The following is a 24,243-nucleotide window of genomic DNA, read 5'->3' as shown; positions in this document are numbered from 1 at the left end:
GAAAAATCTTTATTGCCTGAAAGAGCAGCTTAGAACCTGATAGCTGTCAGATAAATAACACTTCTCAAGAACATTTCTTTCCAATATTTTGCTTTCAAAAAATACTCAGTGATCAGGATTATAACGGCATAGTTTAGAAACTGCAACCAGAGATTAGATATTCAGCTCTCTTTTCTGGCAGAGGTAGTGAAAACCAACAATTCAGTAATAAACACAGTGTCGATGCACTGTCCTTTCCTCAGATGGCTGGCACGTGTGTTCAGGGCTCTCAGAATGACTGCGTGGTGTTGCCTGAGTTTTGCAGATAGATCCAAAGAAGAGATCTGAGAAGGCACAGCTAGACTGTGTGCGTGTTACATTCTCCGGAAAAAACCCACACAAACACACCGCAGGAAAAAAAAAAGGGAAAAAATAAAACCCAACAGCGCAAAACTGGAGAAAAAGGGAAAAGAATGAAATCTATTATTTTCCAGTCTGTATATGCACCCCGCCTTTCAGTTGTGGACTAAAAGAATTTAGTATGAACTCTGGAGATTTGCATCAGCCCTTTTTCTTCCTCTTGGACCTAAGTTTTCTCTTGGATAGCCTGCATGGCAGGGGGCTTCTGGGCTGCTGCGCTGTGCACTGCTGGCTGAAGGAGTGGAGGAACCAAGGTGTTTTGGAAACACTACAGGCAACAGAGAGCTCCTGTCAGGGCTTTCACTTCCAGGGTCTAAACCACTTCTCATGTCTCTGCTGCTCTTTTGTTTCTGGGGTGTCTGGAACTGTCTATACCGCACTCGACATCAGCACGGGACAAGAGGTAGGTGTCAACAGCCCCAGCAGATTTGGCAGGGGTTCAGCGCTTTCCCCCCTGGTGCGAACAGCGGATGGGCTTTCGGATCGCCAGGAGATCTTTACTGCAAAGGCTGTTCCTCTGAAGCGCAGGCTGGCGTCAGCCTGCAACGTACCTTGTCTGCTGTCTTCAGCTTTTCAGGGACAGCTCTTTAAGGGCACCGTGGTTCTGTGCCTCAGGAACTGAACGCTTCCTGTGGCTATCCGCTTTCCAGCAGCCATTGCACCGAGGGGTTGATTAATGCCTGAAAAGGTGCCTGCGAATTCCTGGGGGGAGGTCCTGGTCCCCCTGGCATCAGGAAGAGCCTTGGTGCTTTCTGTGCTTGGGCTGATGCTTCACCCATCGCTTCCAAGGCCCATCGTAAGAGAACTGGTTTTTTACTTACTGTGTCTTGAGGACAGGTTGGTGCTCTCCACAGTGCTGTTGGTCCCCGGCTGCTACCATGTTACATCATCCCTGACTGGGCATTTGAATGGAGAGAAATCTGTAAAGAAATCGCAGCAAGCCTTTGGGCCTGCTAAAAACTATAGTTTTTACTGCCAATGTGAATGTGTTGGTTTAGAAATTGTTACATCTCTGTTCCCCACTGTGCATGAAGTTGTGCTCTTACAGAGAATGTTGGTCTCGATATACAATTTAACTCTGTACATTTACAGCATGTAAAACTGCCTGTGGACCTGGCCATAGATTGGTTAGTAATACAGATCGTAAAATCTGAAGATCTGTCACAGTGAGAGGCCTCGGGAGAACCCCAGGGGTGGTCACAGATTCCCCTGTTGCTGTGAGGAATAAATAGCTTTGTTACGTCACTTAATTTTGGACACACTTTGTCCTTATTAACAACCAGCAAGAACGCAAGGAGGGCACTTTCTCCTTTCAGAGAAGGCCACACTAGCTCTGTCTTAGTTACTGAATATATTGATGCATCCACTCGCTGCTGAAGGCTGCCGTCATTCAGTCCCAATTTACCTTAACCACAGCTTCAGGCAGTAATACTGTTTAGCATTTTTTCCATCAGGTGTTTCATCTCCAAAGTGTGATGCAAGACCTAATGAAGGAGAGATCGTGTTTAGGACTCAGTTTTGTGCTTTAGTCATCCTGAAGCTGGTTGACACACACCTGACAGATGAGAAGACGTATCTCAAGACCAAAGCTCTCTCCAAAAGAATACAGCCGTGTTTAGGTCCAGTGTCGGTGACAGCCTGTTACAGCCCATGGAGTGGTTGCAGTGAAGTGGGGGCCGGGGGGTTGAGAAGCAGCTCTTGAAGGAGAGTTAACACTGACAGTCCCTGTAGTGGCCCCTTTAAAGTGGCATCTTAACGTTTTTGAATATGGGCAAACACTGCCTGAAAATCTGGCTGGAAAACCAGGCCCGAGAGCGGAGGGGTGCTCTCTTTTGGGCCATGTCAAGAGCAGGACTGGGCAGAGGGGGAGGCTGGCCAGACTACGGGGGAGCAAGAGGCAGACTTGAAATAGCCCCGGGGCGTCGTCTCCCCAGCGGGCGCGTGTCGGGTAGGGGGGCTCTTCTGGGGTGGGTTTGTAGGAGCCCTTGGCCGGAGCTGAGCTGGAAGGCAGGGAGGGAAGCAGGGCTGAGCCCAGAGGGACGGGGCTGGCAGAAGTGGGCTCACGAGGAGGCCAGGACGAAAAGCTCGAGCAGGGCCCATGGCTGCCTGGGGGAAGGTGGCACTGGGTGCAGGAGCCAGGCTGAGGCAGAGGCAGGCTGGCTACAGCGGTTCAGAGCAAAAGTGGTCATATTAGTGATAATTAGACAAGGTGGTGTCTTAGAGAATCCCTTTGCTCTTTGGGGCTACAGCTTCAGCTTTCTGATTTATCATTCCTGGCTGTCAACAGATACATCTGAATCTCACGGGTAGTGTCTCATCCACCTGCAGTGCTGCACTTTACAGCTGCTCTGAGACAGAGGTCTGCAAGGGATCTAAAAGCCCTAAGCTCTGCTTATGACCCTGGGTGTATCCATAAAATACTGATGAATGGATTATTGTTTTTTAACCCAGAAAATAATTGCAAATCTAAACTGTGCTAAAGAATGGCATTCAGAGTTGCAAAATAAAAATTCAAGGCATTAGGAAGTGCTAGGGTCGTACTTTTTGTGTAACCTTAGTAATCTTTTTAGTACAGCATTTGCCACGTAACGTGCATTTGTGTTTTGTTTCAGTTATGCAGTCAAGAACACCAGCAATTGCTGAAATAATGATCAAAAATCACGATTGCTAAAGCATTACCAGCTGGTTTTATGTTTTCACAGCAATAAAATCACTTCCTGCTTGAAAGCGTGCATGAATAATAATACCGTGATACACTAAGGCCATTTGAAAAGAACCTAGATAGACCTAAAAATGGTAGACCATTTTGACAGATTTACAAGGCAAAATGTATTTGGCCATGTGTCCTGCAAGCAGCACCCAAGCTAGCAAAGAAATAGGGCGTTGTAGTGTGAGTTACTGACCTCTTACGTCTAATAACAAGACAGCTTGGCAGAGCTCTGCTATGTCATTCCAAACCCACTCCCTTCGTGTTCATTCTGATCTCGTACCACAGACTGCTCAAATGAATGGTTTTTAATGTCATTTCAGGTGGCCATAAAACAAATGAATCTCCAACAACAGCACAAAAAGGAACGAGCTCTTAACGAAAGCCTGGTGATGAGGGAAAATAGGAATCCAAATATTGTTAACTGTTTAGACAGGTAAGTAGTTCTGGTACTATCACATGAATGTTCATTTACGTACTGCAAGCCAAAGATTAAAAAACTTCTGGTCTCTGGCAGAAGATTGACCTCTTCATTATTTATCTACTCATATACAATTTCTGGGAGAAGATTGTGTTTTGTCTGCGTTAATCTTTTCTGGCATATATAGTTTGAAGACTGTTTTTAAAAATGTGCATCAGCCATGTCTTACTAAAACAACAGCCCATGAGTTCACTACCTCTGTGTTGTTTTGTTGTTGTTTTTGTTGTTGGGGTTTTTTTGTTCCTTTTTTTTTTAAATTGATCATATTTTCTCTGTCTTATGATAAGTGCTGATAAGTCCTCACAGAAATTATTTCCGTTGGGCTGTTCCCACTATTTTCCATTACTGTGGATGCCAGGAAGACTAGGTTCTTGTTTCCAGAAACACATCATTTGCCAGTTTTAAATTTTTTTTTCCTCTCTCTGTGTGTTTTTTATGTAAGGTTTTCCAAACTGTGGACCAATTTCTGTCCTCAGTGGTACACACCCTCCTACCATGGATGTCTATGAAAGTTGTGTTGCCTTGTTTCTGGAGTTAATCCTGGAATCTTTGCGTTAAGATGATGAACCAGATGATGTGCTATGTCCTGGTTCCAGATTTATCTTTGCTGTTGGTAAACTGCATTTTTCACTTGCTTGCCATCTAAGACATGTAATTTTTCACTCGCATGCCTTTCTCATTTAGGCTGCACAGATTCTAAGTCCTGTATAGCCTAGAAGGAACGTCTAGTCATTTTATTCTGCCTTCGTTTGAAAATGACCTGGAAACAAAAGCCACCAGCAGTCTTTTCCATGAGGTAATTTAGCTGTGCCTGTTCATCTCAGTGCCCTTGTTTTCTTCTTTCAGCCACCTGGTCGGTGATGAGCTCCGGGTGGTGACGGAATACATGGCCGGAGGCGCTTTAACCGAAGATGTTACCCAGTTTTGTATGGAGGAAGGGCAGATGGCAGCTGTCTGCAGGGAGGTGAGGGATCCCGCGTGTGCTTCCTCTTCCTTGGACAGGATGGTACTGGTGAACAGGTGGTAAGAACATGAGGGATTTCATCTTGAGAGCTTTGTTTCTGCGTTGCTTTATGATATGGAGAAGAAAGGGCATCTTAAGTGAACTGCCTGCCAATATCGCTGCACTTACTGTCCTCTGTCATTACACTCTGAAACACTGTTACTGTGTTATCTTTTCTTTTTTTTTTTTTCTTTTTTTACTCTTCTCAGCTCTACCTCTTTAAACACATGCCTGGAGCATGTCTGTACTGCATTCCTCGCCTGTAAAAGCAAACATGCTGGTGGCAGATTTTTAAAAGAACAGCAAAGAAAAATAGAGACTCATTTGTCAGAGTCCTCAGCTTAAAAGGATAGCATTCGACCCAAAATGGCATTTGCTTCTGAAAAATTACTAAGGTGCTGTTTCCAATCCTGCTATAGAGCCTGACAATAAAATCTTTGTCCTGCAACCTCCCACCCAACAGTGATCCACTTCAAACCGAAGGAAGGGACTTTCTCATTTTTGGCAAAAAATAGTTTGTCATACGGATGGAGATAGCACACTGATTGGGCAGCAGCCATCCTGCCTGTGCTTTCAGGGGCTAGTCTGTGACAGTAATGGACATTTCTCTTTCCAAACCTGATAAGCCTTTATTTGGAAAGTTATTACTTTAATAGTAAGTTGAAGCACCAAACTATTCCTCTGGAAAGCGCAATATTTGGGCGTTACTCACAATTAATCTAGAAATTAAATCTTTTAGAGGCATTTCCTTTCTTGTGTGGTGAAATCAGGTCATTAATTTTTACCCTCATGTTTGTTTTTTACGTATCAGTGCCTTCAAGCCCTGGATTTCCTTCATTTAAAGCAAGTGATTCACAGGGACATCAAAAGCAACAGCATTCTACTTGGCATGGACAGGTCTGTCAAATTGGGTGGGTATTCCTGGTCAGGCACAGCCTTCCCAGGCTGTGGCACGGGGCTGCTTTTGACTGACGGCCAGTTCCCCAGAAGGGATGCCTGTGGCAGTGCGCTGACCACTGCTGCCAGCTCTGAGGACAGTTCCAACATGCAGAGAGGCATAGAAAGGAAAAAGGTGTCAAGAGTGGCTTTGGTTTGTGTGTGGCCCTTCCAGAGGGAGGCAGTTACAGTCTAACGGTTCAAGTCAATAAAAGCCACTGCAGAAAACTTGAGGGGTGTTATTAAGTGGCCAAATCAGTATTTCCGTGGCTACAGCACTGAGTAAACAGAGCATGGCAGCTTTTCCAGATAGATTCCACACCGTGTTCTCAGGTATAGAGTGGGGATTTCTTTTGCTCGCCTTCCTAATTCAAGCTGCCTTTAACACCACTTGTTTTTCTCCTCAGCTGATTTTGGCTTCTGTGCTCGGATCATCCCTGAGCAGAGTCGATGGAGCACAGTGCTCAGGACTCCATACTGGATGGCACCAGAAGTGATGAGAAAAGAAGCCTATGGCCCCAAGGTGGACATCTGGTCGCCTGGGGTCATGGCTATAGAGATGGTGGGTGGAGAACCTCCTTACTTTAGTGAAGATCCTCTCAGGGTAAGGTGCACATAAAATCAGATACCAGTGTCTTTCAAATCTATCCTGTGTTTAGTCCCCCATGAGACAAAACCCGAGCCGCATCAGCTGGAACTAGTTCCCCCATGGGCCACTTCTAAAGCTGTCAGGGAGCGCAGCAGCATCTACTGTAGCTTTGGTGACGTCAAGGGGAGAACCTCCAAAGAGCAGTGACTTGTATCCAGTTCAGAAACATGCCATTTCTGCCTTCAACGGGGCTTGAAATACCTCGTATGTTTTTTGAACTCTCTTTGAGCTGTATCTCTGAGTGACAGCGATTTTTCAGCGGCAAGTTTCTCCAGTTGGGGAGTTTTTCTGAAAAGCATTCCAGCTGTGTCTGCAGGCAGAGAAGTCTTTTCAAACGGGTCAGTGCCGATGGCTTACCTGAGCCTTTCAGGAGGTGTCACTGCTTATAGAAATGCCATAATTACTCATTAGCAAATAACTTCCTGAAAATGTGTTTTAGCACAGAAACTTGTAGTAAATGAATGTATTTTTAATGATTTGAAGTTTTCAGCTTCATCCTCATTTCTTAACATGAAATGACCAGCTCTTATCCCAAATGGGTGTGTAATAGTGGAGGAATGTATATAAAGATAAAACCTCATGACTGGTAGCTGGAACAAAGTTAGGTGCTGCACAGTTAATTCCTGATAGGGATGCAGGAATTTGAGGAAATTAATTGTGACCCATGTGTATAGACACAGAATTTTTGTTAAGGCTGGAATTAAAATAGAGCATGATGCGTAGCTTTTCTCACAGCAGTAAGACTGCACTCTCCCTACTCTACAGCACCCAGAGTGCGTGCTGCAGGCTGAGAGAAGAAACAGCAGAAGGATCAGGACATACCCCCTGGCAGGCTACTTAAGAAAGGAATACAACAACTACACCAGTGTCAATCCTCCACTCTGAACAAAGGTTCCTGAGTTTTCTTGGAAGACTTCTTTTGGTTTGGTAGGTGTCCCAAGGTTTTTCGTTCCAGTGCACACAGAAGGAGCAGCGTGCGCTGTGCCACCTCGTGAGGGGGGAGAAGAAGCAAACAGGTTTGGGTTCAGCCTGATGCTGAGTCAGCTGAGTGCAGCACAGCTGGCAGGGTGGCAGTAGGCCTGTGTCCCTGGTTTGGAGGCTGAAAATTCCAAGCTTCATTAACCTCAACTGTTAATTAAGGCTCCTCGAGAAGCTTCAGGTCGACTGTGAGGAAGGGAACTGGATTTCTTATCTCTGATCAAATTCACATTCAGCGATTCCTGCCCTTGCCCAGATTATTTGAGATGCTCTTTTTCTTCATACATGCCTCGTCTGCTGCGGGAGTTGAGATCAGCTTGAGCACTTGGAGCTTCAAGGCATCTTCAGGTGTCTGAGTCAACCTGCAGGAGGTTAAAATCAGGCACCTGGAGTTGGTCCCGTCTGTGTTCACTTCCTGGGCTCTTGGGCAATGTCAGCAGTCTCCAAATTCCAGATCAGCAAGTCTTCCTGACAGACCTCAGGCCAAGGAATTAGAACAGAATTTTGCAAAACATGGGGCGAGCATTATCCGGGGCAGTTCACTTGGAACCAAGGTCTCACATGCTGAGAAGCTGGACAGATGAGTTCATTCTGCTTTTGTAAGACGTTCTTTAGAAACGCAAGACAAACGTTTTGAACTGTCTCTGTGGAAGGTCTGTTGTTGGAGAAGAAGTACTGAGGTAACCAGCTGTGATAGCCACAGACAGAAGGGTTGGGAAGCCTGCTGGGGGAGATGGGGCTGATAAGGAGATGACAGGGCTGCATTTAGTTTGTTGGCTTTTTGGAAGGCTAATCCGTGGGCTGTGTTTGTGAAAAACAGTCATTACTCTCTCGTGAATAACTCTTGAATAGGGATGAGAATAAGAAGATTGCTGTGTAGAAAATTTTGATTCCGAAAGGGAATTTCTGAATTTGCTTTTTTCAGGAGGAAGTAAGTAAGTGGATTTTCGTCTCTTAGCTCAGAAATACGACTAAGTCCTAGGAAGACTTTTCTTTACTGGTCACGCTTTTCAGTCAGGTTTTTGTCAAGTGAAGGAGCTTTATTGAAACCTGAACAGCAGAGTTGTTTTGTCACTGTCACTGGGGTGTTTTATTGTGTGGCAGCTGCAAACAAGCAGCCGTGTGACTTTACTGTAAGTGTCTAAAGTTGGTGGCTTGCCTAATGTGGATTTTTGTGGTCACTCGCTCACTGCCCCCTCCTTGGTTGGACTGGGGAGAAAACAGAAGAAAGAGGAGCAAGAAATCTCATGGGTCAACATGACAGAAGACAGGGAAGTTGCTTACCGACTACTGTTGTGGGCAAAACAGACTCAATTTACCTTAGTTTATTGCTAATTAGCATAAATCCTTCAAGACTGGTGCAAGCATTGTACCCAAACAGTTACAGCAGCCCCCTCTCCCTTTCCCAGCGCAAGTTTGCTCCAAGCCCCTCTCCTCCCCTGATGCCCCGGCTCCCCTCAGTCCCTTCGGTGAGGCCATGGGCAGGGCAGGGGCTGGGGCCAGGACCAGCCGTTTCTCCCCGCTGCTCCTTCCTCCGTGCTCTTTGCTTCCCGTGCTTCAGCACAGGCCCTCCGCAGGCCTCGGTCCCTTCAGGAGTGTGCCTCTGCCCCCCCAATACCCTCTGCTCTCCTGACCTTGGTTCCTTCTCCCTCTGTTCCCTCTGTTCTGTTCCCTCCTCTCTCTCCCTGGCGTTTCTGCCCTTCAGGAAAGGAGAGGTGCCACCGGCTCCCGTTAGGATTACTCTTCCGTGTTTAAGGTTGTTGTTGGGGGATGCCCAGGCCAGCCCTGAACTGGTAGAAGAGACTCTAAGTGGGAGAGTACAGCTCTGCTGAAGCTGGCTTGCTGGCCAGCAAACCTCAGTCACCTCGCTCTTGCGTTGGGATAGGAAGTAGTCCATGCAGAATTCCGGGGAGCAACCTTGGAGCCTGAAGTTCATTCCAAACAGATGGTTTTTGCTGATGGGTGTGCAGTGATACTGCTGTACTGGAGTTACTAGAGAGGGTGTTGGAGGACTCGTAACGTGTGCTTCACTTGGGAGAGCTCTCTGTGGCACGTTGCCTCTGTCCGTTTCCCAGTTCAGGCTGGTTGGACACACGGCAAGCGTTGCTTGTGAACTTTGGTGTTCCTTTCTTCCCTGGTTCTACAAGGCGGCTGTTTTACCCGTTGGTTTCCAAACGCCTGCCCCAGGCAGGTTTGCAGAAATAACTGTGGGGCAGTGGGCAGCGGGTGAGTCAAAGCTTCAGGGAATTTCTCTCTGCCAGAGCAGTTTGTTTCCTTCCCGTGAAGGAAGGCATAGATGGGTGGTAGATCTCCGAGAACAGAGCTTCTTCCTGGCGGCCCAGCAGTGCCTACAGTTAAACTCACGCTTGCCGTCTCCTTTGGTCAGCGGTGGTTACCAGAAGCCAGTTCTTTTGTGTTCACAGGTTTTTGTTGGAGCTGCAGTCTCTTACGGCTCTAGCTGGCGCAGCTCACACAGGCTTGTCCTGAGCCGGGCTGTGGCTCAAAGTACCTACCAGCCACCTCTGGGTTGCTGCTGGGCTTTATTCTATCCGGTTCAGGCCATTTAAACAAGTTTTCGTCAAGGTGTTGCATGACCAGACTTCACTCGGGACTCTGCTGAGGACAGTGCTGGCACCGGTTGTGGTGTGTTTGTATGCTCAGGGACCGCTAGAAAGGTAAATGTTTGGCTGACGTTCATCATCTTCGCGTCTGGAAGGAATACTTACACATCTTAGAAGCAGAATGTTGCAGCTTTCGCTCGGAGACAACACTGATCTCCCAGAAGCTTGATGTCGGTCGTTTGATGTCTTTTAAGCCAGACGCAAACGTGAATGTTCAGCAGTCCGTTTGTGTCAGGCTTGCTTTTCTGCTGGCAGCCTGGACTGTGTAGTGCTGCCATCTCTCAGCAGAACGTGCAAGGATGCCTTCTGAAGGGGAATAAAAGCAAGGTACTCTCCCAAGTGTTTCAGCACTTAGAAATTATTTTGCCTTTTTTTGTCTGCTTTTCTAAGTTACTTGTTCTTCGCTCTTCTCCGCGTTGAGTGATTCCCGTCATGTTGAACTGTTGGTTGAGCTCTTTTTTGTGTTGTCTCAAATGGCTTTAAACTTCCCGTTCCAATGACTTTATGCTCTTTACAGGTGCCCTGAAAGTACTGGTGTAAGGCCCAATGAAATATGGGATGTTCCTCTAGAAATTCCTGAAGCCTCGGAAGCTTTAAATCCTAGAGACGTGGAGTCCATGGACGGAGGAGATTTCAAATCCCTTTCTAAGCAGGAGCTACAAGCGAGAATTAGTCATGTTGTATCTCCCAGTAAAATCTTTCTACAGTGGCTGTCATCAGAAAGGACACTGAAAAGGTACTGAAATCCAAAGCATTCTTAGGACAAACTGGTGAAGTGTAGTTAGAGCAAACTCTGGTGCTGTGGGCTCCCCTGGCTTTGTTGGGGAAAGTCTAGGGCCAGAAGGCAGATTGGCACTATGTTGTGTTTTATTAAATATTTGGGATTCCAAATTAAGCACATGTCGAACTCCTATTTCTGGTCAGTTCTAGTGTAGTAAATGTTGGGGCCTGATAAATGCCACACTGTCCAGAAAGAGATGAAATCTTTCTGCTCTTTCTTTTCTCCTCCACGTTCCCGTGTTAGAAATCTTGCTAAAGAATCCCGGTATCTTGCATTGTAGAGCTTCAGTCAAGTTCGTTCTTTCCAGGTGCTTCTAATAGGCTGTTAGGAAAGTCTGAAGGCCTTTTCTAGACATGGTGTATCCATCCGCCTGCCTTTGGCAGGTGTTTAGGTACGGCATGTGTTTGGGAGCTCCACTTCAGGTATTTCTAACGTGTCATGAAGAAAAACAACCATACTGTGTGTCTGTTAAACGGTCACTGAGACTGTCCTGTGTGCTAGTTGGGCAGTGGTGGGCTAAATACCCCTTCATTCGCCGGACAAAACTGGGCCACTAGAAACGTGGTTTCCTTGAATGTTAGTTTGCAGGAGAAGATGGCCACCACCTACAGAGAATCCCAGCCCCAGCCCGTGAAGTGGGAACGTGGCACGCACTGTGCTGTTTACAGCTGTGAGGTGAAACAGTGGCAGAGAGGTCGAGTAAGCAGGACTGTGCCTGACAGCTGTGCAGAGGTAAGCCTCTTGCCGGGGGAGGGTTCGTGCTTTGATTTCTAAAGGTTGTAAGCGTGCGCTGATTGAAATAATGTCAAATCTCTGCTGCTTACTTCTGTGTTAATACAGTCTCATCCAGCCTCCTGCTTTTGTCGAGAGGTCGGGTTCTGTTGTGCGTTGCTGCAGACAAGCTTTCTGTCTGATCAAAGCGCAGGTGCCTGTAGCAGGGGCCCGGCCGTGGCAGAGGGCTCAGGAGGTTGACTGTGCGGGTGTTTACGCGATGCTTTGCACCATGGCAGATTCCCAAGCTGCAGCCTAATGGTTTAGCTTAGATTCCAGCTGCGTGAGCCTGAGGGTCCCAGTAGTTCACGCTTCATCCAAAGTAAACGAGGGAGCCAACTGAAGGGAGAGCAGCACCCCAGCACCCATGCCGTCCTGCTGTTGCTTGGGCCCTAAACGGGCGGTGACGCCCTGGGCCGAGCAGGGGTAACCTTTTCCCCGGGAGCTTCTCCCACAGGGCGGCTTTAAACAGGCGTGTTGTTGCGCTCATTTGAAAAGAGGGAGGAGCACCAGAAGAGGCATTTTGTGAATAGATAACCACTTGCCTCAAAAGTCAGAGTGGCTTTTTAATCCTGCAGATAATCCAGGGCTGGATTGCCATGGGTTCTCTCCACCCTCATCAGCTGATGCCCGTGGGTGGTGGTAGTTGGGAGCAGCGGTGCGACCTTCTCTACTTGTGGTTTGTGTCGCCTGCTTTCTGAGACAAAGAGCCCTCGAGCAGCTCTTTAACCACCTCGGAGTGAAAAGCGGGGGGTGGAGAGGAGCTGTTCCGCCGTTCCTGGGTTTACAAACTGAAACGCACCCGCGTAACTGGAGCACAGGAGAAGAACTTTTCTTACTCAAGTCACAGGCCCTGTAAAGTTGTTGGACCCCCTTTGAGCATGTTTGTGTGTGTTTTGTCCTCTCGGCCCGCTGCGGTGGTCACCGGTGTTGTGTGAGGAAGTACTTCAGCACAAAGGCCACTCAGTGAATCCTGGTACTGTTTGTTTGAATTTTGTTCACCTCTTCAGGCATGCTTTGAATTCTGTTCCTTACAGCGAAGAGTGAGAGGGGGGTTTTGTTCTGTTCTGTTGTGTTTCTTATCTGTAACAGGTAATGCTTTATGATTCTGGAGCTGAAAAAACAGTGGATATCAGCTGTCTAAGAAGACTCGAGGAAAATCTGAAGATCATTAGGCCATTGGCAACAGAATGTTCCTTGGCAGATATAAGGTAGCCTTTCCTTATACGGAGTAGCAGTCTTAGACACCTAATAATGCCATAACTTAGTATTTTTCTGTGTTAGCACTGATTATTTGGGATTTGGATGGGCTTTGCTTTTTGAATAAAGAAGAAACGGGATGGCAGCTGTGATTTGCTCTATAAAAAGGTTTTTTTTTTTTCCGAAGGGTTGAGCTACTTACCAGTAAAGCAGAAACGGGGCTATAGAAAGCAAGAAAGCATACTTATAGGATGAATTCTAAAATAGTGGGCAGATGGTAGAGGTTTTTCTGACTGCACTGAGTGCTTTTTTCCTTGTCTCAGAGTTTGAGATGAATCTGGTCTCGTGAAAACATGCAGGAGGTCAGAGAACCGGGGTATCGTCCCGTGCCTTTGTTTATGTGCCGTCTGTGCTGTGAAGAAAAAATAATCATGTTTGTAAAACCTGTTCTCTGAATGACTATAAAAAGCCAATTTGCAGATGACATATGGATTTTCCTTTGTTCTGTTCAGACAGGCGTCATCCTTCTGGACCTCCTGATGCTCCTCATTTTGAAGTTTTGGGGTTAGATTTTTGAATTCTTCCTGTCGTGTAGATCCAGAGATGAATAACCATTTCTTTTTCCTGTTGACTGTAATGGAAACTGTCTTTTTTCCCCCTGACAGTTCAGGCAGTTTCAAAAAACATTCAAAAGCCGAGTAAAGGGCAGGGTTTGTGGTTAAGCTCAGGAGATGCCAACTTCTCTTGTACTAAAGGGATCGTGATTGTTCTGTGTCAGACCAGCAGGTGGAAGCCCGCAGTGGACAGCAACAGCATGTGAGTGTTTATCCTCTTACCTAGCTGGGGCACGAGTCAAAGTGTTCCTACAGGTTTGTAACCAAACCCAGCAGGATTTGTAAACTTTCTGTCAGGTTGTCTCTTAATTTTTTATTTCTTTTTTCTGAATGTTGTTACTCTTCAAAAAGTCCTGAATGGAGTTTGCTTAGATGGTGGTGTTTGCTGTGGGGAGAAAGGTGGTGTTTGCTGTGGGGAGAAAGGTGGTGTTTGCTGTGGGGAGAAAGGGGCTTTTTCTGTTTTCTGCTTTACTCTCGTTATTCCCTGGTGCGTTAGAGCAGTTTGGCCCCCGGGGCGGAAAGAACAGAGTCTGAGCTACATTTAGTTACTGAAGAATAATATTTACATCTTTGGGATCACTGGATGCTGACAGCTTTTATGGACAGGTGAGCAAGATGCTCACGTTCTTGAGGAGAACAGTCTCAGCAGCCACTCTATTAGCTTTCAAGTTTGCTCGGAAATGGAAAGAACGAGTCCGATGCTGTACGAGCATCGTTAGTCACTGATTGCTTGCACCGGTAAAAGAAAACGGAATTATTGTGGGGGTTGATGGATTCAGTGTCCGTTGGCAGCTGCCAGCGAGGCTTTACAGTGTGTCTGGAAGTGACAGCACTGGTGAGCACAGGTGGTTACAAGTGGGCTTAAAGCTCCTGCTGGAGGAAAACTGGTGTTTGGCAGCTCATGCAAGTGACAGAGCTGAGGGACTAAGCAAGGGTTTGTGCTGTGATTTGTTTTTTTTTTTTAAATGACCTGTTTAGAACAGGTGGTAAAACGATGGGAACTGTGACACAGATCAAATGGTTTTTGTCTTCTGATGTGGGCACCAGTTGTTCAACAACGTCTGACTGGCGGCCAGTACCAGTACAATGGAAAATGCCGGTAGTTAGCGGAGCTGCACAGTGTAATATGTTGTCGATCTCTCTCATTTTCTCCAGGAAAGGGATGTGGCTGGTGCATTGCCTGTGAAAATTCTTTGCAAAGATGAAACAGGAGAATTGATTGATATTGCAGAGCAGCTTGTTAAAAAGGGTTTGGTTTTTCAAAACAGGAGGTTTGGATACTTTCCTTTTTATGTTCTTTCTGACTCTCATATTCGCATCGTGATAAGCTAATGAGTAAACCAGAAGTTTGCACTGTCCTCTACAGCACATGTGGCAGCTGAACTCCATCTGCAGTGAACTACTTGGATTATAACGTTCGTAGTTGTACCCAGTGCACGTTTCAGTTCTCTCAGCTGGTAGATGAGATGTTGGGCAGTATTTTAACAAGCATTTGCCATCTTGGTGTGTTTGGGTTTTGACTTCTGTTATTTTGTTCTTTTGCACTTTTCAAGTTCTTTGCCAGTTAATGTGTTGATATGCTTTGATTGAATCTGCTAGAACTCATAAAGCTGGTGTGGCTCGCTCAGTCTCCAAGGAACATCTTAAAGTACATTTAGAGCAAGGGAACACACGACTGGACGGCTGCGGTTCAGAAACGGCACGTGTGAAAACCAGCGCTGCTCTGGAGGACAACATCGCTGTTTCAGAGAGTGAAGAACAGTCGTGTAAAACACGTGTGTCACAGCGTCATTCAGGAATGGGTGAAATCTATAAACCCCCCTTTATACCTGAAGCAAAGACTTTTCAAGCTGTAGTGAGTTGCGTTGGATGCGATGGAACTATTTATATAATACCCAAATCCTCCGGTAAGGTTCCAGAGGAGAAAATACGTTTGTGCCTGTGAATCTGCTGGCTTGGGTGCATCGGAACATGGCAGCTCTGTGTGCTGGTGTGCGCGTCCTGTGCCAGAGCCCGGCTCTGGAAGGTTCCTGCTGGGGAGGATTGCTGTTGGGAGGCGATGAGGCCTTTGGCAGGGGGGGCGAGGGGTGCATGCCCGTGCACCCCCTGCGCTGCAGCGGTGGGGAGAGCTCCGGCAGCTCCCTGGCAGAGGAAACCCTGATCCCCGGAGGAGTTGCCGTGCCCTGACACCCACCCCAACGGGCTCTCCCCTCCTTCCGTCCGCCCCAGAAATCCAGGAGGCCCAAGCGCTTCGACAGGCGGGTTACTCACCTCTTCTCTGGGCAGTCTGGGGTGCAGCAGCGAGTGCTTGGCTTTGGAACGCGGAGCTGGTGGTACGTTTTGCCGCTGTTGAGGAAGGTGCAGGCCTAAAGATGCTTGGGAGTTAGCCTGGTTCTCAGCTACTGCTGGACTTTCCCCTTTCTGCGTGAGCTCAGTACCCAGTTTCCCGGTTTCCAGAGGGTCGTCCGGACGTGTGTTTGGTGGTGGTTCATGGTGTCCTGCTGCTGTCTCTGGCAATCTGTTGCATTGGTCATGGAGAGGCTCTTGTACTAGTGCTGTCAAGGTGTCGATTGCAAAATTTACAGACCCTCCTTCTCTGAGATGAGAGTCCAGAAATACTAATGGCTTCCCAATTAGAATGCAGTTTGCTTTTTGTTTTGAGCAGTAGCGTGTTTGCATATGCTGGACGTCGAACATACAGATTGTATCAGTGTTGGAAAATATTCTTTGGAGCAGCACGTGTGGTTTCTGTTTATACAGGTCTTCACCTGAATCTGCTGGGGTTTGGTGACTGAAATCATTTGCACTACTATGTTATAGACTGTTTTGAATTGATTTTTTTTATTCCTCCCCCCACCCCCAGAAACGGCACTAAACCAATTGATGACTGACATACAAAGTAACTTCCAGTGCCTTGGTCTTCTGCAACCGTACTGCTGGGCAAAGGGAGAAGCTTGTGTTGTAAGAGGACCAGATGCCATGTGGTATCGAGGTAGAGTTGTAGGACTCAGCAGTGCCTATCTCCAGGTAAGTTTGATTATATGGGGGCAGGGGGCATGTGTGTATGAACAGGCGCACGTGTATGTTAAAAAAAAAAAAAAAAAAAGGCAAATAATCCAGTCGTCTACCGTCAGTTTATGATCACACCTTTTTTTCATTCAGCTGACCTGACTTTCCAGATGCTCATTCTGCTTAAAAGTGTGGTAACTGTCCGGATGTTAATGTTTCTGTTAAAGATGAATTCTACGTACCTATCTCAGTTGTCACAATCTTTCCCGTAGTTTTCCTGGTGATGATAAATGTTCTTAAGTAAAAAGCTCCCCTTGATCCCCTGTAAGTAATCCCTTGCAGGTTTTTTCTTCTTTTGCTGTTGGTGTTACCATGTGTGGAACGCTTTGAAAATACTTGGGTTTAGCTTCCCCCCACCCAGAGAGTCGGGGCTGGCTGTGTGTTTTGAATGCTTTCTGCTGCACAGGTACAGAGCTCCTTTTTCGAATGAGCAGTTAATCCTACCTAAACTCTTGAGTCTGCTTGCCCTCTTTCAACGTAGATTTGCAAGTCTGACTCCAGCCTGGTTCACGCATTCTTTATGTCTTTCACTTCTAAACTGCTGTGGGTTATTGCACAACACGTGGGGTCTCTTGCAAGACAAGTTTGGAAAGCGAACTTCTGACCTGCCATAGCGGTTTTTTAATCCTTTCCTTCATTTCCACCTCATCACATCACCTGCTCTCAGCAGACTGTTGTTTTTTCCCCCAGAGAAGTGAATGCTGTCAATGAACGCGTTCTCTGAGTAAACTTGACTGAATTATTTCAGGAAAGCTTTTCTTTTCCTATAGGTACAGTACATAGACCATGGTTACATGGAGAGGGTTATTCCGTGTCTTCTGTATCCAGCCGCGCTGTATGCTGGTGTTCCTGCGTTTTGCATACCCTGTGAGCTCCACAAGACAGTACCGGTGAGCAACGGTGACTTGGAAGAGGTTTTAGCTGGTAGTTACTCAAACTGGTATGCTGTTGAGTCCCACCAAGGTTGAGGCTAGTTGCTGGCGTGTTTTCTTGCCTGCGAGGATGGGGAGAACAGCTGGAGGATGGTTTCAGCAAGGCAGGCTTTTACCAGGAGCCGCCGGATTGCTTTATGAAGCGACCATACTTCAGAAGCAGCTGTCCTTGGAATTAAATCTTTGTGAGAGGGGACGCTGCGGTAGTTGGCAGGATGATACTCAGGAGTGGTAGTTTGTTTTGCAGTAGCAGCGAGAAGAAGGGGGGCCTGGATTTCTTAATGCAAAATAGCCAGAAAATTGTCAGTCTTCAAGTCCTGCAAAAGTTTCTGTCATTCTGCAGGTAGCTGTGAGGGAAACCCTCTGTTACCGCTGCTCAACTCATGGGAGTGAGTGGTTTAGGGGTTTTGTTAGTCGGTAATTGGTATGTAAACAACGTTCTCGGGTGTCATCACACCTTAGTCCCATTTGAATGGTGCATTTAGTAAAGGTGAATTACTGAAACGACTGGCTCACTTTTGAACTTGTTCTTAAAGAAAACCTTTTTATTGCTGGGAGCAGTTCAACGGATAGATTCAGACAGACAGGCTTATCGGCCTGCGGGTTGGGACGCAGACAGATATTGCAGGGAAACACAGAAGTCTTTAAAGTGTCCTGTGTTTCCTGTTGTCTGTTATCTCCGAGTGTAATTCTGTGTCTTTGGGTTCTGCTTTGGGTGATTGTGCACACAGACCTTGTTATGCCTGGGGTAAAGGTCAGCCTTGGCAAGCAGCGTCTCTTTCTAAGCCACTTCAACGTCTGAACTGGCTGGTGGGCTTTGTCACACGGAAAGTTTTAGTGTCCCAAAGAGCAGGTAACGTTTAAACTGTTGTAGACAACTCAAACCAGTGATGGGTGTTTTCAACCAAGTTTTTCAATGATAGTCGCCTATTTTCATGCCCCTGTGTTGAGGATGGTGTGGGGCTTAGTGTCAGCGTCTTAACGTGTGGCGATTTCTTGCTTTCACCCAACAGATCGGCAGCTTTTGGCAGCAAGGTGCAATGGATTGCCTTCAAGAACTACTTACACATGAGGAGGTTGAAATCCATGTTCAGGTAGCTTAATGTATTCACGGGTGTGGAATGAGGCTTACTTTCTGTTATCTTGCTTTAATTTCCTTTTAACTTGCATCAGGAATAATAGGTGAAGGAGTACAGCAGTAAATGTGTTGCGTAGAAAGATCAAAATCCCAAACTAAAGTTTTCTCCCGTGACTTTACCTTTGTTATAATTTTCAGGCCCGAAACGCGTCCTTTAGAGGTCAAAAATGCTTTTTGGTGCTGTTTGTATTCTGTGTTGTTGTTCTGACAAGCAACCTACCTACCAACAGCATAAATTCTTGTCAATTCAATTTTAAGTTATTAAAATTGGGCGTAATCGAGTATGGACATGCTTAAATTAATGTATGACACTACAGGGAAACAGATAATCTGTATTGTCTGAAAACCTGCAATTTCAGATAATTTAATTTCTAATGGTATATTGTGGAAGAGAAGGGTTTATCGCTGAGTGAGCGAACGTGGGATGGTGTTTCGGTGTTGGACCGAGTGGTAGGGGCTGCCGTTCCAGGGACGGGCACGTTCCCATTTGTGTCGTTACCTGACGTTAACGACCATCCTTGGGGGTTTCGTCCTGTTGGCGAATGAGTGGGGCGCGCGTAGGACTGACAGGTTGGAACTTCCGGGTCGCTGTTTCTAAAACCTCAGTCACACTGTGCCTGTTCTAATCTTATTTTGTCCTGTCTAAGTAGGAATTACCAGATAACCCGTGGGGCAAATTGTCCGTCAGCCTGTGTTTTGGTGGAACGTCGCTTTCTTCCTTCATGGCACGTCAGAAGTTCTGTGTTGCTGAAGAGGGTCAGGACATAACAAAGCTGGTGAGCTTTTTTGTGTGTGTAGGTGTGTCTCTTGCTGCTGTCCCTCTGACATTAAAAAGACTGCTCAGTTGCTCGTCTCTGCTTCAGAGGATCGTTTTCCCCTTCAGAGGACGCTGCTGTCACTGCTGATGTAATCGTGGCGGGCATGGCAGTGATGCAGTTAGAAGAATCTCTCAGCGTGCGTTAGAACTGAGTAACAGTGAAACCCCAATGGTGAATCAGTCTCTTGTTGCGTTTTGGTAAAGTCAGCACGTGACACGCGACTTTCTGCAAACTGTCTTGAAATGGGATTGTACCCTTAGAACAAAAATGAAATTTGGAAAACAGCCACCAAGCTGCGTAAGGCGGTTGTAAGCAAGGAGCGTTCGGAAAGCCCGGAATGCTCTCCGCAAGGCATGTAGCATTAAGCAGACCCGATCCAGAAATAAGCGGTTCAGAAGAATGTGTAAGAAAATGGGTGTTGGAGGTGTTCATTTGTGGACCAGAAAAGGGCAAGGCATCCAGAGCTCGAGCTGGTTCCGGGAGCCGAGCCTCGGGAACAGCAGAAGGGGGAAGCCTGCAGCTCTGAGAACGTTCAGCCGCGATCAGCTCTGGGTTTAGCTGCAGAGAGGCTCAGCAGCCCTCCATCCTCACAAGCCAGCTGCTACGCTGCGTTGGCTGAAGGATACCGTTACTATGTAAAGTACAGCCATTACCCATGTTATTATTTTATAGTAACTTTACTTCCTTGCTTCACATGCGTGTTTTCGGGTAGGTAACCTGGTAAGGACTGTGGTCTGTTCTGGGAGTGTTGTCGTGCTGTTAACAGTGGTAATGAGCTGCTTATGCAGAGCCCGCTACACCGGTGTCTTGCTTCAGAGTGTGTTCCTGTCTGCGAGATGCGCTTCTGCTGAGCTGACAGGCGAGTTCAGGAGCTGGTCTTTGTTACCGTAGCACCATCCCAGCTTAGTCATTAGCCAGGAGATTCCCTGGCAGGCACTAGGGTGTTGGAGAGGACCCCAGAACCCCGGGCGTGGTGAGCTCACGGCAGCGAGTCTCGTTCTGGGTGAACGTGTGCACGTGAACGTGTCTTCGTGTGCATACGCGTAGGTACAGGTGCTGCCTTGTGCTCCTAGATTCAGGCCTGGGGGACTGTGACCTTGCTTCATTTGACAGACGAGTTTTTAATCTCTTTGTTCTGAGCTGAGGTTTAACTAACCGTCATTTCTAGAATTACTTTTTCTACAGCAGTTGACAACAAACCCTTTCCAAGCGTCTGAGCCAAAATAAGTCCCCAGTTCCTCCTACGGCCTGTTTTTGTATTTAACCGCGCTGCCTGTCAGCCCCTCCGTAGGGAGGTACTTGAGGTCTGCAGGTTTTAAGCTCATGATCTGAGCGAGCCCTTGGCCAGCCTGGTCCCTTGTAATCTGCCCCTGGAAATGGCAATGCTGGCTTTTGGAACAGTCCGTCAGCTCGGGTCGGAGGAGAGCTGCGCTTCAAACTGCTGTTGACACCCTGGGCACGTTCATTCAGTGAGCCCCTGCCTTCTGAATGACAGCCAAGGCCGTGCTGAACAGACTTGACGCACAGCCGTTTGTGATGGGACTGACTTGTAGTCGTCTGAGCGCTTCCAGCCTCACCAGGAGCTGTTCAGCCACCAGCCGTTCTAGGAGGGACCAGCGTCTCCTCAGGCAGAGGGAGAACCCTTTAGGCAGAAGCAGCAGCGTGCGAAGGGCTGGTTCCTTCTCCTCTGATTCCACGTGGGCTTCCACGGTAGGAGAGCAGATGCTGCAGTCGGTGTTGCAGCACTGCCGGCAGCGTTGCAGATCCCAGCACTGGGACTGCGAGGTGGTTGGTCCCTGCGGCTTGCAGGAAGGCTTATTCCTCCTGTCCCTGTTCCCCACTTTTACACAGGCAGTTAATTCCCTCTGGAACCGGTGATCTGTACGACTGAAAGACCTGCCCGATCCCCTGAGCTGTTGTTTCCTTGTTAGAAATTTATCAGGCCAGGCCTGGATGAAGGACGGGGCTGTCACGTGACTGTGGCCGTATGCTGAAGGCCAGCTGTGTGGGTCGTGGGTCCCGCCATCTGTGACACCAAGAAGACCTGTTCTGTGGCTGATGTTCGCAACAAGTCCAGTGGAAAGGCGTTCTGCAAACACCTGGGTAGAAAGCCCTTTCTGCTTTCCTTTTGTCAACAGGAGAGGGAAGTCTACGGTACCCTGTCCGTGTCGGGGAAGTACAGAATCTGAGACTTGCCGGACTGTCACTTCGATCTTCCTCACCCTAAAGACGTCTTTAATGCCTCAGCCTACTGGCTGGGCTCATGTAGGCTGCTCAAGGCCAAAGCTTTGCGTGTGGTGAAGGAGGTACGAGGTGACACGCTGCCCTGCAGCCTGCCCTTTGCTTTCTTTGGATTGAATTCCTCGTGCTGAAGAGCGCTCCTGTGTTGCCTTATTAAGTGTGCAGTGTTAGGTGATGTGTGAATTATCTATTAAACATTCAGGGTTTGGCTGTGGCTTCAAAGATGCATTAAGGAATGTGAGGCCTTTTCAGGTGTTTCAAGAACAGGCGGAAAGGCGGAAAGGCAGAGGGACAGCCGTTTGAAACGGGTAGCTCCTTGAGAGGTCTTGGCAGGACACCTTTTTAGGGTCAGTGTTTGCAACTGGGCTGTCCACGCCCCGGTGTGGCAGATCTGGCAGTAAGCACCCTGCTGGCAGCGAGGAAGGGCTGGTAACACAACAGCAGAGCTGCGAGGGCAGTTTTTCTTTCAAAGAAGCGCACGAGAGGTGACCAAAGCGCCCGGCTGGGCGATGTGCAGTGCTCTGTTGGGAACAAGCAGGAATTTCAGAGGAATCTTCAGAGCCAGGTGCAGTCAGGTGGCCCGTCACAATATTCCTGGTGGTTTGGCAGAAATCTGGCACTTTGTGTGTGTCTGTGATCTAGTTAGATGTCCTTTCTTTACCGGTATTTATCAAGATGGGTTTGTTGGGGTTTTTAAGCTGTTTTATTTTGCAGTTATCGGTATCTGATTGCTTCCACTTTTTGTTTTGGGCAGAATGAAAACTGTTCAAGTAGATGTGTGAAAAATAAAATTATTTCAGAGAAATTGTGCCTTTTGTTACGTATGACATTAAAGTACGAGAGAGGACAGGAGCTGTACCCCGGAGCTATGGTCCAGCTGAGCTATGTGCTATCCATCCTTACTTTAAAGGCATAATGGAATGTGCCAAGGTTGATTTTGTCCTGAGCCAAGTGAGTGCACGGCACGTAGAGCTGAACCTGTACAATATGAGGGTCTAGAAGACGACAGACCGGAGCGTGCTGTGCTGCCCAGACAATGGGTATCTGTACCCTGCAAAGTCTGTGATCTGTTTTGAACGTGGGATGGTGCTGGCGGCTAAGGAGTCAAATTATCCTTTGCCTTTCTCGTAAGGGATAGCTTGCTCTGGCAAACTGCAGTAGCCTTGGGCACGGCATTCGGGTTAATCCATGCAGGTAAATTGCTGTTATCTTCGTTTTTCTTTCTAAATATTTTCTCTCTTTAAAGGGAATGCCATATTCAGTGCACTTTTGAATTAACAGCAGCCAAGTTAGCAAGTCAGTGTGTTAGGACCATTTCAAAGATAGATGCTTTCTATTTTAAAAGTGTTAATTAACTAGTTCTCTTCTGTTATCTTTTAGCTTAAGTTTTTGTTGGAAATGTTGATTAATATCTTTTTCATCAAAGACATGCTGGTTACATTCTCAGATAACTCCTTTGTGCCAGGAATCATCCCAAAGCTAGTTTCCATTTTGTTACTAAACATGATGCCTGACCAAAACCTCTCTTGGTCTAGGAGCTACTCGAAGAAGACGTTCCTGGTTTGCCTTCGTACCTGTTGCCACCGCTACCTGGTCCAGGAGATCCCTTTCCTGTCAGAGTCACCCATGTGGTGTCCCCTGAGGAGGTACGTTTTGTGAACGTCTTGGATCTGTTGCAGTCAGGAAATGTTGCAGTCCCGCCCTGCTGGTGAAAAGGGCGGGACAGCTAACAGTTTTAGGTGATAGAAAACAGTGGGTAAGGTGGCAAAAGGCTGCTGAGTTGTTGATGCAGATGGTTGTGCACTGCAGCTGTCTGCATGAACTCTTGCTTGAAATACCCTCTTCAGTGAGGGCGGAGAAATACTGACCGTTTCCCTGAAAAGGTAACTTTAAGAATTACAGTACTGCAGTCTGGTGCTTACCTTGTATCATCAGAAAATAGGTCATTGGATTTTCACTTGGTGGAACAATGGTGATTTATCTCTTCCTTGTCCTTCAAAGGTTAAATTACTGGAACATTGTAGAGTGAGGTGAACATTTTCTGCCTGTTACAGTTGTATTTTACGTCTAAGTGATTGCTTTAAATTCAGCATCATGGCCTAACAGAAATTCACCCCACCAATTCGCGTGACTATAAGTATTGGGGGCGGGGGGGGGGGATGGCCTAGGGTGTGCCTATCCATTAGTACCCTGTACATTATCCAGGATTGATTTTCCAGGTAGGCAGCGATGAAGTTGTAACCAGAAGTCCAAGGGCAATCAAGAGAGACTTCAGGGTCTTGGGAGGAGTGGTGAAGGGATCAGGAACACAAATAGTGTTCTTTCCTTCCAGTTGCAGGGAGTGACGAGGGAAGAGACAGGAACAGCCATCAGATGAATACCTGGCTCCGAGCCCTGTGTCACTGGCAGAATTTTGGGGGTTTTGATCACAGGACCCCAGGCAAGTTGTTGTTGTTTTCTTACCGGAGAGGAATATAAAATGTTTTTGAAAACAAACCAACCCAACAAAACCCCGGGGTGGTGTTTGAGCTGTGGTTGCTCCTGAGCATTAGTCTGGGAAGTACATAGCCACGTGATGTCACATCGAAAAGGGATTGTTCGTGTAACGTTACAGGCCTTTGCTTGCAAAATTAAAATAAAGAAGAAAAAAAAGAGAATGGAAAAAATAATTGATTTTACTTTAAGATCTTAGAGTCAGGTCTCAAAATAAGTCTGTTGGGGTTTGGTTTGGTTTGGCTCTTTGTATACTGCCAAAAGAAAAAAGAAAAAAAAAAAAGATGAAAAATTTTACTTCACAAATTCCTCACGAAGTCTTGTTTAATGCGGTTGCATCTGATGATCGTTGTCTGGGCTTTGATTCTTCTGCATAGGCATAGGGGGAAAATCACACATCTGAGGGTTTTTA

General features: G+C 47.0%; 1 protein-coding gene across 1 annotated transcript in view; it reads left to right on the top strand.

The window, feature by feature from the left end:
* Nucleotides 1–10,314, top strand: part of LOC147413167 (serine/threonine-protein kinase PAK 3-like) — an 89,076-nt gene extending 78,762 nt beyond the window's left edge. Inside the window, exon 23 of the mRNA XM_086480586.1 lies at nucleotides 10,292–10,314. Coding sequence (XP_086336712.1) covers nucleotides 10,292–10,314 — 23 coding nt within the window. The remainder of the gene's footprint in view (nucleotides 1–10,291) is intronic.
* Nucleotides 10,315–24,243: the final 13,929 nt, after the last annotated feature.

Source organism: Leptosomus discolor, unplaced genomic scaffold (assembly GCF_034619465.1).
Source record: "Leptosomus discolor isolate bLepDis1 unplaced genomic scaffold, bLepDis1.hap2 HAP2_SCAFFOLD_53, whole genome shotgun sequence".
Classification (NCBI taxonomy): domain Eukaryota; kingdom Metazoa; phylum Chordata; class Aves; order Leptosomiformes; family Leptosomidae; genus Leptosomus; species Leptosomus discolor.
Note: the sequence above shows the minus strand (reverse complement) of the source record. Positions and strands in the feature narration are given on the sequence as shown.